A 15,126-nucleotide genomic window follows, 5' to 3' on the forward strand; every position below is an offset into this window, starting at 1 on the left:
GACTGAGCTACCGAGTGTTTGAAAGCGTCACATAAATCATTCACATCCCCTTTGAGAGCTTGTTATTAAAAGCATGCTGTTTATCTATTCTAAAATTTTCAAGATATTTTGTTCCACTGTGAGAGAATGAAAACATGGAACCTAATGTAGAGTTAGCTTATTAGCTGTTGGTGTTGCTGAGCATTTTCCATTCTGTGTACATTGTGTTTGGTGATGAAAGGTAATCTGGAAGTCTTTATTGCACTCCCACACTTAACAACGCTTTGTTTGTATTTTACTTAGAGAGATATGCTATTAAGTTTCAATTTTGATTTGGTTTTATTCATAAGCCTACGCACTTTCTTTCTTACCCAGCTAAACAGGGTATTTCTTACTTGAGAATCGTACACAAGTAAAGCGTAACGAAAGACTCAGCTACGGTGAGTTTTAATTTTCCTTTCATTAGATTTGACGTAACTTGTGGGCGGCTTCTGAATTTAAATATTTTTATCCCATCACTGATTAAGAAGCTCTAGGGAAATATTAAGTTGTACATCACGGTTAAAAAATAACTTTGCCCTGAAGGAAAACACAGAATGAAAGTTTGACAGGAGAGTTGAACACTACACTCGGAGAAAATAGGCTAAAAAAATAATTGAAAGAAACTTTTTTAGTATGGATGGCGTGGGACGAGGATCGCAGAACCTTCCCACATCTCAGTTAGAAACATGGTAAACTCTATGGATGTGAACAAAAATAAGGCTGCCTTTATTTAATAGCGGATTTTAAAGCGCGCGAAGCTAGCACGCAGCGAGGCCCTATACTTATAAAAAGATGGTAGTAACCGATTTTCTTCCAGTGAATAAACTCTTCAACAGCCAGTAAGGAGTTCTAAGAAATTAAAGAGATAGCAAATAAAGAAACTGGAGCTCCACATCCAGGCTTCGCTAAATCTTTATTTTAGATTAAGCATGACTACCCCAGTCTTAAACTTCGGCGTTGTTTTCACCTCGGTTTCGCAAAGCGTTCCTCGAAGCGCTTTCAATGAAAGCATCCTGTAAAACTCCAGATGGAACTATGAACTATTTAATGAACGAAGTTTCCAGCGAAGATTTCCATTTCTCTTTTTTGTTTGTTTTACTTAGATGTCAATTTCCCTTCTCAATGCTATAAGTTATACTCAAATAATAAAGGTTTTACATTGCTCAAAGTGGAACCGCAATTCTTTTTTTTTCTGTCATAGTAAGGTCAAGGAAACTTCCAATAAGACATCCTCAATACCCATTTTATTTTTACTCGTAACAACGGAAATGTAAAAGAAATTCATTGTGTTTGACACGTGTTCTTACAGAATTTCTGTAAATTTACTCCATTTTGTGATGTGATTTCTCGTCTACCATTTGAAACACCAAGAATAATTTGCTAAAGAATGGAATATCATCACACCAAACCTGTTAGGATAAATTAAAATCGTTCTCACAGCCCGCTTTCTTCTACGCAAGGTGTAAGGATGACGCGTACTCAATCGACCTCATCGTCTGAAGAAGACTAAGAGTATGCAGTCGAAACGACACGATTCATTTCCGCATCGTAGGACAAACGATTATACGTTTCTTCTGAAAGGTCTAACCGATTTTCTTCAGGGAAAGGTCATTTAATTGTCATTCATAACTTTTCTATTTTACTTAATTCTTTATTTCCTTCTAGGAAAGTGATTATGCCTCTCAGTAAAGGCGCCATTGCAACATGGTCTGTGCTCATCTATTGGCAAGTGCGTGACACGTTATCTTCAGTCACGCAATGCCAAGGGGCAACCTACTCCATTCAAAATCGCGTCTTGACAGGTCACGCATTTCGCACCAAGCCATGTGCAACCATGGAATGTTGCGTGATACTCTGCGGCGAGGATCCCAATTGTAAAAGCATAAATTATTATCGAAAAACAAAGACTTGTGAGTTGAATAACGTCAGTGCTGTAGTGTCTCCTGAGAGCATGGTGGACTTTGAATTGTCAATGTACATGACCAATGCCTTTTCACCCTGTCACCTTGACTTTGAATGTGAAGGACAAGGGAGGATATGTCAGGTGATGGAAGGCTGGAGCTACTGTAAAGGTAATATTGGGATTTTGTTTTTAGTCTCTTGTTATTTTGACAATGGATGTGAACAGCAAGGAAAGATCAGCCAGCTTGTGATGCACAAGAGCAAATACATAAGTAAAGCTAACATTTCAAAAATTTCCTTTTAAATTGGAAATGTCGTGTAAATTAACTAGCGCAGATCAGTATCATATTTCGAAGATAATCTCTATTTTTACAACAATGCCTAGAAATAGAAATAGAAAAAGAAAAGTATATTTAATTCATTGGTGTCTATAAATTGTGCACGCAACTGATTTGAAGCGCAAATATCGTAGGCAACAGCCCCAGTTGTTCAATTTTGTGGTCTCGAAAAATGGAATGAAACATGCAACCTGTTCTGGAATGCCATCAGAAATGTCTGAAAATTTCAGGACCTAAAAAGAAATCACTTCCTTTTTAGCAAATGTTATTGTCGCTGCTGTTGGTATTATGGTGGTGGTGGTGGTGATGGTGGTAAGGAAGGGGAGGGGAGGGGAAGGGAGGGGAGGAGAGGGGAGGGGAGGGGAGGGGAGGGGAGGGAAGGGGTAGAGAGTGGAGAATCACCAGGAATTGTTTGCTCCTCCAAATGTAAAGAATGATTAGGACATATCGTTTGACTGATTTTAATTATTGAAAGGAAGCTTTACAAAGAATTTTTATCTTCTCTTCTTTTGTAAGTATGTATGGAGGCCCTTGGCCTGGAAGATAAAATAATCCCAGATTCATCTATAACTGCTTCATCGGGAGCACAACCCAGTCTCTTTCGTCTCAACTCACCTTCTGCTTGGGTTGCGGACCACAGTGACCCTGAGCCCTGGATTCAAGTTGACCTCGGAAAGGACGCGGTGATCAAGAAAATCGCTACTCAGGGGAAGCTTGGTGCCTACCAGTGGGTAAAGACTTACACGCTTTCATCACGTGCCAATGGAGACACTGACTGGATGGCGTATAAAGAGAACGATGATGTGAAGGTGAGTCATTTGTCTGGCATTTGATATATCTAATAAAATCAATTATTTGGAAAAATTATCATTAAAAGGTCACATTTTTCTATATTCTGGACCCGAAGAGAAGACATAAAAATTGTTCTGCGGTGTTTGTGTACTAATATTTATTATTGCGCTTGTGAAGGAATTTGAAGTCCTCTTTTTCTTTTTTCTCTCATTTAATTGAATCGATGAATGAATCAATGAGTTTATCGAGCGATCTGAAAATGAAACATTTATAGCTACAACCCTCGTCAAGTTTTGTTGAAACATTCGGCTCTTCTTTCGAGGATGAGATTTTTTTTCAAGTGGTCCAATTTCCTTGCTACGCACTTCGGAAAGAAGTGAAGAGAGAAATCTTTCAATGATTCCGATAAGAACTCGGTAAAGTGATACTTATAAACATCTATAATATTTCCAGGTATTTCAAGGTAACAATGATCAGACAACAGTAATTTCCCATGTACTGCCACAGCACATCAGGGCTCGTTTCGTCAGGTTCTGGCCTAAGACTTGGACCTATATATACAGAGCCATGAGGGCAGAGGTGTACGGCTGTTTCCTTCAGTAACTGCTTCGGTTCCAATACGGTTAGAAAGGCAAATTCGTAACTTTCAGTTGACCAGGAAATGAATTCAAACCACAAGTAGTTAGTACGTGCCGTTTTGTAAAGTATTCAAGTAATTATAAGTAGGCAAGTGAGCTTAATTAGCGAACTGCGAGTTTTGTTTTGTAATGTATTGTAAATCATATTCTGTTTAGTAGTGTAATGTAAGTAACATTACGCTTTATGTCACCGTTAGTACGGGACTGTTAGTATAAGTAAGAAATAAGTACTGGTGATTAATCCAATAAGCACAGTAATGTAATGAGTAGAGCGATGTCGAGTAATGTAAGTAGAGTAATGAAATGTAAGTTTAGTTCTGTACAAACGTTTCTTCAATAAATGTTTATTAAATAAAAAAAAATGTGTTGCCATAGCACATCAGGGCCCGCTTTGTCAGGTCCTGGGTCTATTGTCGGGTCTATCAATACAGAGCCATAAGGGCAGAGTTGTGCGGCTGTTTCCTTCAATAACTGCTTCAGCCCCAGTTCGGTTGGAATAGCAACTTTCAAACTTTATCTTGACCTAGGTATCAGACTCGTACTAATTAGATTTGCAGTTGGAGGTCACAGAATTTAGCTGTTGTAATCGGTTTCAAAAGACTGCAGGCTCTTTACGAGAGTTAAACAATTCACAATTTGTACAATTGGACATAAACTTTTATTAATTTGTTACTAGGATTATTATTTGTAAAGATGTCTGGCAAATATGCTCCTGCTAGGATTGTCATTGAACTTATATACTGAAGGCAAAAAGGACTTGGGTATTCATGGTTATTGCAAAACTAAGGCGTTGAAGCCAAGATCATATAACTTGCATGAACAATTGATCATGGATCAATAATTACGACAAGGGACAAGGACAAAGTTGTTTTGATGCTGCTTGACATAGTAATTTCAACAAATGACTCATATGTTTAAAGAATATGCAAAAAAATATTGAACCCTGCGATGAAACGATCATTCATGGATGACAATTTTGCAGGTGCACGCAATTGCAGTGTCCAAGCAGCAATTCGGAAGTCAAAGTAACGCGATGGTAACAGATATGCTAAGCAGGGTGTGGTTGGGATATATAGCGATGTTACTTAGATGCAATGAGGCAAGATTTGTACAATACTTCAGTATACATACAAATATTTTATAAAGAAAACTTACATTAAGCAGAAACGATAGTTATCTTTTAGAGGAGTGTTCAATGGATTATACGGAAATCTTTCCGCTAATAATCATGTGATTCCAAGAAGCAGATTAAGCCGTCAACCCCACAAAAGTCTGCCAAAATTTTGATCCGCCATGTTAAAAAATCGGTCCGCCATCTTTAATAAGATGCCTGCTCTTCCCAGTGTCTTCAGTTGCAAATACCGGTACCTCGAAATTTGAATATCAAATACCTTTATCACTCATCCCACGAGTTAAAAAACGATTACAAATACTCCCACTCAATTCATATGGCATGTTGCGACGCACACACAATCCGATGTCGTAATCATCTTTTATTTTAGCCTCCTACGGCAAGGAAAGAGTGGCGTGGAAAGTCTTCCTTGTCTTTTCCAGGTTTCATTGCTTTTCGGAGAACTAAGTAAGTATCCACGTTATAATTCGGCTTTATCGTTCGTTATTATAATTTAAGGTAAATTATTGAAAGAGGAAATTGTCTTTGAATGTCTGTGAAATAGAGTGAAAATACATGCGGGATGTATTTGTGTCATAGGTTACTGGATGAAGCTGTCATGAAGGGACTTATCAAAAACTAGATTTTATGGAAATCACGTGTAGTTGCCATTCGCGATAAAAATCATAGTATATTCTTGAACTTAAATCGATGAAAAAAAAAATAGGGCCGTCACAATATCATGGGTAGGCTAAGATACATTGAAGAGTAATTTGCATTTAAATAAGTGCGCACTGTGTCTGTGTTTGGTTTAGTGTTATGACAACAAACGTTTAATCTTTCAAGTCAGCTTGCCAGCAAGCCCCAGTCACGCCTACCGTTAGTGAATATATAAGCATGTATTTTATAGTTTACTTGGAAGTTAGAGAGAAGAAGGAAGACTAAGAATCAAAGTAAATTTGAAGTAAATTTGGGGGCTGTCCTGGTGTACCGGTACACGGGGGAATTCCTATTGTTTTCATATCCATACATGGAGTTGTGACGCAGTTCGTTAATGTTTCGTTCCTTTGTGTACCAGTACACGAGGACACAACCTAAATTTGAGGTAAATTTGATGTATGTAAGTGAGACAGAGAAAAGAAGAGGTGCTAATTGCGTATGAATTCGGGCCGGATCTTAATGATCTGTGAGATCTGATATTCAACTGCCGTTCAAGACGGAATGAGTATTATGTCAAATTTTCCGGCATAGGTACGACTATTCCAATTTTTTAAGTCCCTGACTTATTTTAACATATCTTTTTGACAAAGGCGATACTTCATAGAATACGAAATAAACTGGCCTACATAGGGTTCTGACCAACCGAAAGTATTCATGGTTGTGAAGCCATGGCTTCAAGGAATTGGGTTGCTATTTGACTGGGAGACTGACGTAATACTCTGGGTTAGCTGTCAACTTTAAAGCGCTAAGAAAGCAATCTAGAAAATGGAAATTTGAATTTAAGCATCAAACATCAATCAAACTAAAAACAATTGGCCACAACAGTTCTTCTCCCTCTTTGCGTCATAGGAGAGCAAGACAGGGTTTTATTATCGCATAATACATCAAAAGTTAAATTGTTGTTTTTATAAGCCCAAATATTGTGAACATATGCTTTGTCATAGGGACTTTAAATATCTTTTTAATGCCCAATAATTTTATCTACACGCTTGAAGATTGAAAACTAGATACGTCATATCAGCGATATTCCACATAAGCTTAGTGGAAATTTGCTTTTAGCTTTTAGGTTTCCATATCATCAATATATCCTGTGAGCCAGGCGATCAGAAGAATAAGTTAACGAGTGTTTTGAGGCGCAACATAAATTATTAACATCCTTCCAGAGAGCCCATCAACAACGCAATATTTTGTTTTTTGAAGCATCAATGAGTGGAACAATCTAGACAATAACCTTAATTTTGATGTTAACAAAACATGGTCATATACCTCGGGCGCCACCTTAGTAATCTATTCAAAATGTTTGATGTTAATTAGTTCTGCTGCGAGGGAATTAACATTGTTTGTTGAAGTAAAACTTTGTAACACATCTAGTAAGTCCCTTCGCCTGATATGCAGTTTTAGCCAAAACTTCAATTAAAAATTTAACATTCAAATTTGCAGTTTTGCAACCAACAAATTAAGAAAAATTAAAAAGCGGATAAGCATCTCATACCGCTGAACTCTGCTCTGGGAACAACCCCATCAATAGGACCACTATTTGGTGCTTCGAACGTGATACAGGTCCTTTTACGGTTTTTTCTACAACTTCGTTCTGTTGGTAATCTAGCCATATCGACCAATGATGAGAAAAACGCTCATTTTTTCAAATTTAAAACTCTTTTTTATCTAGTTGTCTCCCAGCTGGTCAGTCAAGTAATGACTCTGTAACTCAGCGAACGACTGACTTCGCGTGTAAACAACAACTGTTAAGTGAAATTGTACCGTAACTGTCATAATGATTTTTATCATGTCAGAGCTTTGAATCTTTTATTATCAATAAATAACAGGATTTCGTTCGGTAAGGAGCCACATTTTCATGCCTCATTTTCATTCTCTATACCTTTTTTAACTTAACCTTTGTTATTAATGTATTTCATATTGTGTGAACAAATTGATAATTTTGGACTCGATAACTAAACAAAATAGAAATCTCATGTTCGCATGACAGTAAAAATCGGAAAAAATTATCTTATCCTCTGATTTAGTTTACTTTATCATGTGCAACCTCGGGAAAATGTTTATCTTCTTAAAACCAGCGAGTTTGCTCAACCTTGCAGAGAAAAGAGTTCAAGAATAAAAACCTGCTAGTATCGTGCGGTAAAGCTTGCTGGCTCCCTGAAGACGTCGCTGGCATCCTACCGTCTGTCTGCACTGTTAGATGTGTTGAATAATGAACGAGATATGGAATTTTTAGTGCGCTCCCACACTTAACAATGCGTGGTTTGTAATATGTATTCTTCGTGGAAAGACAACCCGTTGTGTTTCAATTTGATTCGGCAGTTAGAATTTTTCTCAAGAACTTTCTGTCTTCTCTTGCTAGCCCAGAGACTTCTTGCAGAGAATTAATAACAAGTGAGGTTTCAAAAGGAAAACTCACCAGGTGTTAGTCATATGTTTCCTGTCATTAGATTTTACTTAACTTTTGCGCCTTTGAATTTAAATTACATAGTATTTGGTGACGGAGATGAAACCGCTACGGGGAGATATTTCGAATCTTTAGTTACAACGTGTAAGGGCAACGGTCTTTGCTTTGAGGCGGGAATAGGAAAAGGAGCTACTATTGCATGATTGATGAAGAATGCAGTCCCTTTTTCTGTCAACGTTAGCTGACAAAACTCCTAAATAAGGCTTTGCCCTGATACTTGTTTAAATTATTTTTTAAAAGGAGACATGAAAAGTATTTCTTACCGCTTTCCTGTACTCAATTCCACTCTCCTCTGACCACAGGCGGCCCAAGCTCACGTCTCGAGAAAAAGCCAACGATGAATTCATGAACGCGTCACGCGTTGTGTGACTCGGTGTTAAGTTCAATAGAAAATCACCAAACCAAACGTCCTTTATAGAAAATTGTGCTTGAAAGGACTTAAGTAAAAGCACTTTTCGTTTTCTTAACAAGAAAAGGAAAAAAATTGATGATAATCTCAAGTCTTCTTGGTTTTTCTTAATCTTTTTTTTGTTTGTTTGTTTCAGGAAAATGACTGCACCCCTCACTAAAGGCGTCATAGCAACTTACGTTGTGATTATTTTTTGGCAAGTACGTGTGTCATTCTCTTCAGGCGCGCAATGCCAAAACGTTACCTACTCCTCTCAAAATCGCGTCTTGACAAATCACGCGTTCGCCACCGAACCATTCGCAACCATCAAATCTTGCGTGATATTCTGCAAAGAGAGGCCCAAATGTAAAAGCATAAACTATTACCAAACAACAGAGACTTGTGAGATGAATACCATGAACGCAGAGTTGTCCCCAGAGAATATGATGGACTTTAAAACAGCCGTCTACATGACGATTGCCCCTTGTTACTATGACAAGGAATGTAGAAGTCAAGAGGAGATATGTCTGGTCCAAGAGGGCGGACGCAAATGTAAAGGTAACGTTCATATTTTTCTACCTTTGCCCACTTTATTCGAAAAATCTTCTCGGAGGCTCTTATAGCTATGACAATAACTATATTTGTATCAGAATGGATAACAACAGTCTTGAAATAGGAGGACACGGCCATTCATTCACTCTTTCACAAAGGTTTACCCAGAGAATTATGAAAAAAGTTCCGAGATCATAGACGAAGCAGGTCCATTAGTCACTGATATTGTTGATGCCGTTTTTGTTGCTAATGTTAGTTGATTGAATGGCTGCAAACATGACTGCTAAATATATTAAAAAATAAAGAAAGTTTTACGACAAACGGTAAACGTAAAATCTAAAGGAAAGACGAAAAGATGTGTGATTATAAGGACTACACCTCCCTGTGGAATGCTTAAAATTGTTGAATCGAGACAATGCTGAAGGAAATTATATTTTGGAAGGTTTATCTCAACCTGCAATTAGGCCCAGGTTGTGCTAGAGCTTTTTTTTGTTGTTGTTTTTTTTTTTTTAATGAAAATCTGTCTATAAGAAGTGTAAAGTAAGTGCGACTCCCAGTTTGACAAAAATTTCAAATTTTTGAAAATCGCCATATCTTCGCCAATTTTCAAGGACCTGATGTCCTGCCTCAGATCGAGGCTGCCAAGTTTTGGCAAAACAAACATTCCTGCTTTTTAACCATTTAGCTGTCATGATATGCAAGATATTTCGGGATGAAATTTCATCAGGAAAAAAAATTCAGGCACGCCAGTCTAGTTTTAGCGTCGGACGGCAGGGTCTGCCCCTTTTTCTTTTGAGAAAAACTAACTTAAGCGCCGCTTTTATTCAAATGTCTGTGACTCGTACCCTAGCTACGTTTGTACTGGTAACAATTTGAAAAACTATGGCTTCTACGAGAAATTGTCCTTCCGTTGAAAGTAGTGAAGCCAGTACAGGTAGAAGTAGCGCAAGTGTCAACCAAAACGCAAAAGATAAGTAGGAAAAAAGGATCGTTCCTCGGTAGCAATTCGCGTGGGATATTTTTTCTATCTCTTTTTAGGAGATGCATTTATGACTGACGTATGAGTCAATTGGTGAAGGTTTGATCAAAGGATATTAGCTTGATGCAACCGCCGCCAGAATTTGGAAAGTGCGAAAATTTTGCCACATTTTGGTTTGCCGAATTGGAAAATATTTGAATTCGCTCTAATGCAAACCGGCCCCTATTTTTATCTGCTGTTTCGTTTTTTCCGTGTATTCTTGGCAAGACCTATTGATATAGTTACAGCAGTAATGGAGAAAGGAAAGGTATAAGAGACGAAACTGGTTCTTTGCTACATTTTGGGTACTTCTCGATGTAGCTGTAATCACATGACTCCTTTTTCTCGGTGGTAAAGGGGGTGGGTCGAGGGAAAAATTAGAATGAAATGTTTGCCGCTTTTTCAACTTAAGATGACAGGGACCTGCTCTATCAACCGAATGACTTAATTTTGTAGTTATGATAATCGTATTATCAGATAATAAGAACTTGCTTTTCTTTTAAAAGCATGCGTGAATGAGGCTTTAGGTCTTGAAGATGGAAGGATTCCAGACTCAGCTTTTAGTGCTTCATCTGTTGAGAGACCGGATACTGCACCCGAACGCCTTCGCCTGAACTCTGCCACGGCTTGGAGTGCAAGCACTAGTGACAAAGAGCCGTGGGTTCAAGTTGACCTCGGAAAGGACGTGGTGATCAGAAAAATTGCTACCCAAGGGAAACGTGGTGCCGGTCAGCACACGAAGACTTACATGCTTTCATCGCGCGCTGACGGAGAAACTGACTGGGTTATGTACAAAGAGGACAACGTTGAAAAGGTTAGTCAGGTGTTAGCATTGAATTTTATTTTTAAGATGAAGAAATTTCCATATTCTGGACCCGAAAAGGTTCATGAAATATATTATGCAATTTTTGCGTTAATTCAGAAGCGCTTTTGAACGAGCATAAATCCTTCCATATCGATATTCTTTGAAGTATACAACCGAAGATTAAATCTAAGAATCAATCCGAAGATCCACGGCTTAATAATTTAGCTAATGCACCAACTTTGCTTATTTTTCTAGGTATTTCAAGGTAATGATGAGGATCGAGACACGGTGGTTTTCAATGTGTTGTCACAGCACATCAGGGCTCGCTTTGTAAGGTTTTGGCCGAAGACTACGAAAAATCGCTACAAAACAATGAGGGTAGAGCTTTACGGTTGTTTCCTTCAGTAACTAAAACAGCAGCCTTCAGAACTGTAAATTGACTTAGAATTCAACTCAGGTCAGCTAGACCAGCATCGAATGGTATATCTGAGTGGTGTTCACCATGTCAAAAGACAACATCGATTCCGAAATGCATGCTTCGGATACGAAGAGCTTTGCAATGCACTAAAATGGATAACACTAGTCGATAATAGACTGAAATGATTGGCTTCACGAATATCATATAATTGATCGGCAGAAATATGCTCGAGGGAAATATATCATGGGTATTTAATTGAGGACTTTTCGGTACAAAATGCACCGTACTGATAATATCTTTTGCCCAGTTGTCAAGAGTTATCGCAATTACTAATACTTTGTTAAAAACTTGTAATAAAATTTCATTCGGTGTACGTAATAAAAGTACATATCTGATATTCTGACAGAACTTTCTAATCAAATGATTACACTGAGATAAAAATCTTTAAAAGGTAGACTTTTGCAGCGGCCTAAATATGAAAGTGAATGGGAAAAACATATACATGCCTTCCTTTTAATTTTGACAATATGTTAGTGAATTTTTTGAAATTTCCTAATAACTCAAATATGCCTTGCTACCTTTCCGATTTCGAAAGTATTTTTCGTAGCCTAGTGAAGTTTGTAAACAGTGATACGATATTTCCATCAGAGCAAAGAGAAACGAATGAGGAAAGAGAAATGAAAACAGAAAGAAGAAAAAAAGAAAAAGGACGTAGTATCAAGAGGGGTGCCGCTCGTGCCCAGTCTCTCCCTCTCCTCTTCGTTTTCTCTTGCTTCCTTCTCATTAACACCCCGAACCATCAATTTATTAAATGAACGCCCGGACAGGCTATATTCCTTTAAAAGTTTTTAACGCTAAAAAAAAAGTAGAAAACACGCTGTATTATCAATGATGCTTTCTTTTTGTAGATGATATTGGAAGCCAAGTTCCGATGTTATTCATCTCGTTCTACGTCATCGCTTGTTTGTATAAATTGCCTCTATCTGAAACAGTACTTTGAACTTTAGCGCGCGTTCTCTATTTTGTCTCGCTACCATGACAATGTGAATTCGTTAAGTCCATACTAGTCGATCGTAAGTTGTTTTAAAATGACATTCCTCGCACAAGAAGCCTGGAAACAAAAAGGTAGACATATACGAATACGAATTAGAGATATAAGAAGCTCCCTGTAGCCTGTATGCCTTGAAAAACATGATTAAAGACGCAGTAAGACGTCTTTGGGTTAAGGTGTCCATACTAGCAAGCCTGAGATAGTCTTTGTACTCAGTAGATCTACCTAGATCAAGCACAGTTCTTAACGCGTAACTTTTACATGAACAGGTGTTAGTCATGAAGAACTTTGAGGTAGAATATTCACTCGCCACGGTCAAATAGGCCTATTGCAGGACATTGACTTTTTCAGGCGACCTAGGCTATTTGTAGATAACTGAGAGCTCATTCATCAAAATACAGATTTGGTTGCATCAGACATCATGTGGCATCAGCATCAATAGTATGCTTGCATCAAATGGAATAAATCCTGATAGCAGTTACTCTGTTATTACGACGTGAATGATAGATACTTTGAAATTCAAGGGCCGATAGACAGAGGCATTTTTTTCTGAGGTAGGTAGGTAGATATCTAAGTCAAATGAAAGTAAATGCACTAATGATATTTATGCAGAAGTGACTGGGAGACCGACCGTATGACTATCAGAGAAAGTGACTATTCAGGTTAATGCCTAGCTGAATTGGCTGAATGACTCACCCACAGCCAAATTTACAAAATAAATGAAGACTGGCCGACTGAATGAAAGACCGTTGAACTGTTTGGCATTGGCTAGTTGATTGAATGAGTACTGCAGTTCGCAATCCAGAATGTCTGAACGCTTGCTTGACACAGAGACTACACGACGGATCTATTCATTGACTGGCTGACTGACCGTTAGAGGGACTGCTTAACTAATTGATCTGCTTGTCGGATTTATTACTTGACAAAATGAATGATTGACTGATATAATGACCGAGCGCATTAATGACTGACTGACTGACAGGTTTTGCGACTAACCAACAGACTGGACGATACTGACTGACAGACAGCCAGGAGTGACTAACCGATCGATACACAGACGGTCTAACTGACTTAATGACTGGTGGTATTTCTAACTGACCGGCTAAGTCTAAAAAGCTGATTTGCGTACTCATTCCCCTTCATGGCTAATGCGTCTGCTTTCCATATTCTAAACTTGGCAATCTCTTTCTCCAATATTCACTTAATTTTAAATCTGGGATAAATGACTGCTGATCGTTCCAAGTTCCATTGCTATTCTCTTTGGTATTTTATACAACGAATAGAACTTATGTTCTCTTGTAGCAACCTATAATGAAATTAACTTCATTAGATGTAAATAATGAATTCACATATATCACATCCTGACAGAACATCCTGCTTAAATGATTATACTTGGATTAAACTCCATCCAAGTGCAAGCCTTTGCACTGCGGTAAAAATAAAACAGTTACACAAGCCTTCGTTTCGATTTAACAAATAGAGAAGCCTTGACTGTGCTCTGTTCTGTTATAAAGCACGCAGGAAGCGGCTAAAGCACGAAAGAAGTGTAGGGAGAAACACGAGACGTAGTCGAGTGTTTCTCCCCACTTCTTGAGTGCGCTAGCCGCTTCCTAAGTGCTTTATAACAGAACAGAGCAGTCAAGGCTTCTCTATTTGTTTTATAATAAAGAATCCGTTAAATTCGCCATGCATTACTTTCAATTTTCAAAACAAACTTTATTTCCAAAGCGAACAACAGTGTCGTCAGCATGCTCTATACTCTCATAGAGCACGCTACAACAAGCCAATCAGAATCCTTGTTAGAATGGTTCAAATAATCTGATTGGCTGTACAAGACAAAAGCTGTCAAAAGTGTCAAACCATTAAAGTTCGAAAACCATCAAAGTTCACAATCTGCGATAGTTTACAAACTAAAATAGTTCGGCAGGTCGAATTTAAGGCTTTTGCCTGAAGTTTTTAATACAGAATCTTGAAGTGAAATGTTCAGTGAACTTCAGCCGAATTATGGCTCATAAAAACACGCGAGTTTTTTCACATGACAAGGTAGAAAACAAACTGTTCAAGATGAGTGTTTTTTAAATGAACGACAGCCGAATTCACCGGAACATGAAGGTCGCTCGGGATGACAGCGCCGCAAAACTCGGCTGCAGTGACTGAAGTGACTTTCCACTCAACACATCGGAAAGGATATCAGAACGAGCTCTTATTTTTTCACTCGAAGGGCGGCCGATGTAGTTTTTGAGGCATGCTTTACTGTGATGACCGGAGATCGCCACGATAAGCGAACCGCGATGGACTTCAGCATGATCATATTTGCTCAGTCACCGTCATAATTAGTATGAATTTTAACAGTTATGCCAGTTTGGTTATACTTTTCATCATTTAAGTTTTGTTCTGTTTTGTTTTGAACTCTGAACTTTATATACTATACGAGTGTTGGCTGTGTTTGATTTTTATTACCGTACGTAAGCTTGCAATCTAACTGAGCCTGAAGATCTTTAAAACCCGGAATGTCTATTTTGTTTTTCCTTTGAGGATTTTCGTATCTGCTTACGTTTTAATAACGTAAATTACGGCGCCTGGTATGTTTACAAACCTTTGTTTGGTTCTTCTGTTGCTACTTTCCGGCTCGCTTGTTCCGAAATTTTACTTTCTATTATCGGAAAAAAGCTAAAAGAAGTCCCGGAAAAGGTCGAACATAGTACAATTTGGCAGATGGCGTGACAGCTTTAGCTCAGCTCTAAGCTCTATACTCTCAAAGAGCACGCTCTTTCAACCAATGACAGCGCGCGTTATATCCGAACTTTATTATAATTTAACAATATGCCATTTTAACTTTTAACAATGGCTCGATTTTGCCATGAAAGCGAGAAAAATTGAAATCAGAAAAAGAAGAAAGAAAGAAAGA

The 15,126-nt window shown here is 38.1% G+C and overlaps 2 protein-coding genes across 2 annotated transcripts; both read left to right on the forward strand.

The window, feature by feature from the left end:
• The first annotated feature begins 380 nt into the window (after positions 1-380).
• LOC113668454 (lactadherin-like) lies at positions 381-4,539 on the forward strand. Its single transcript, XM_027184354.2, has 4 exons — positions 381-419; positions 1,687-2,093; positions 2,778-3,070; positions 3,507-4,539. The coding sequence occupies exons 2-4, from the start codon at positions 1,697-1,699 to the stop codon at positions 3,654-3,656; spliced, it is 840 nt and encodes a 279-aa protein (XP_027040155.2). The 5' UTR covers positions 381-419; positions 1,687-1,696; the 3' UTR covers positions 3,657-4,539.
• A 3,866-nt stretch (positions 4,540-8,405) lies between these two features.
• On the forward strand, positions 8,406-11,570 carry LOC113668455 (lactadherin-like). The gene is made up of 3 exons (XM_027184355.2): positions 8,406-8,932; positions 10,451-10,758; positions 11,005-11,570. The coding sequence occupies exons 1-3, from the start codon at positions 8,536-8,538 to the stop codon at positions 11,155-11,157; spliced, it is 858 nt and encodes a 285-aa protein (XP_027040156.2). The 5' UTR covers positions 8,406-8,535; the 3' UTR covers positions 11,158-11,570.
• The last annotated feature ends 3,556 nt before the right edge of the window (positions 11,571-15,126 follow it).

This window comes from Pocillopora damicornis, chromosome 3, assembly GCF_964200805.1.
Source record: "Pocillopora damicornis chromosome 3, jaPocDami1.2, whole genome shotgun sequence".
Classification (NCBI taxonomy): Eukaryota; Metazoa; Cnidaria; class Anthozoa; order Scleractinia; family Pocilloporidae; genus Pocillopora; species Pocillopora damicornis.

Bases quoted from the DNA above. Each gene is read 5' to 3' on its own strand.
- LOC113668454 (XM_027184354.2), top strand. From the start codon at position 1,697: ATGCCTCTCAGTAAAGGCGCCATTGCAACATGGTCTGTGCTCATCTAT. The intron at 2,094-2,777 runs GTAATATTGGGA...TTCTTTTGTAAG, and splicing joins AGGCTGGAGCTACTGTAAAG to TATGTATGGAGGCCCTTGGC. The intron at 3,071-3,506 runs GTGAGTCATTTG...TAATATTTCCAG, and splicing joins AAGAGAACGATGATGTGAAG to GTATTTCAAGGTAACAATGA.
- LOC113668455 (XM_027184355.2), top strand. From the start codon at position 8,536: ATGACTGCACCCCTCACTAAAGGCGTCATAGCAACTTACGTTGTGATT. The intron at 8,933-10,450 runs GTAACGTTCATA...TTCTTTTAAAAG, and splicing joins GGGCGGACGCAAATGTAAAG to CATGCGTGAATGAGGCTTTA. The intron at 10,759-11,004 runs GTTAGTCAGGTG...TTATTTTTCTAG, and splicing joins AAGAGGACAACGTTGAAAAG to GTATTTCAAGGTAATGATGA.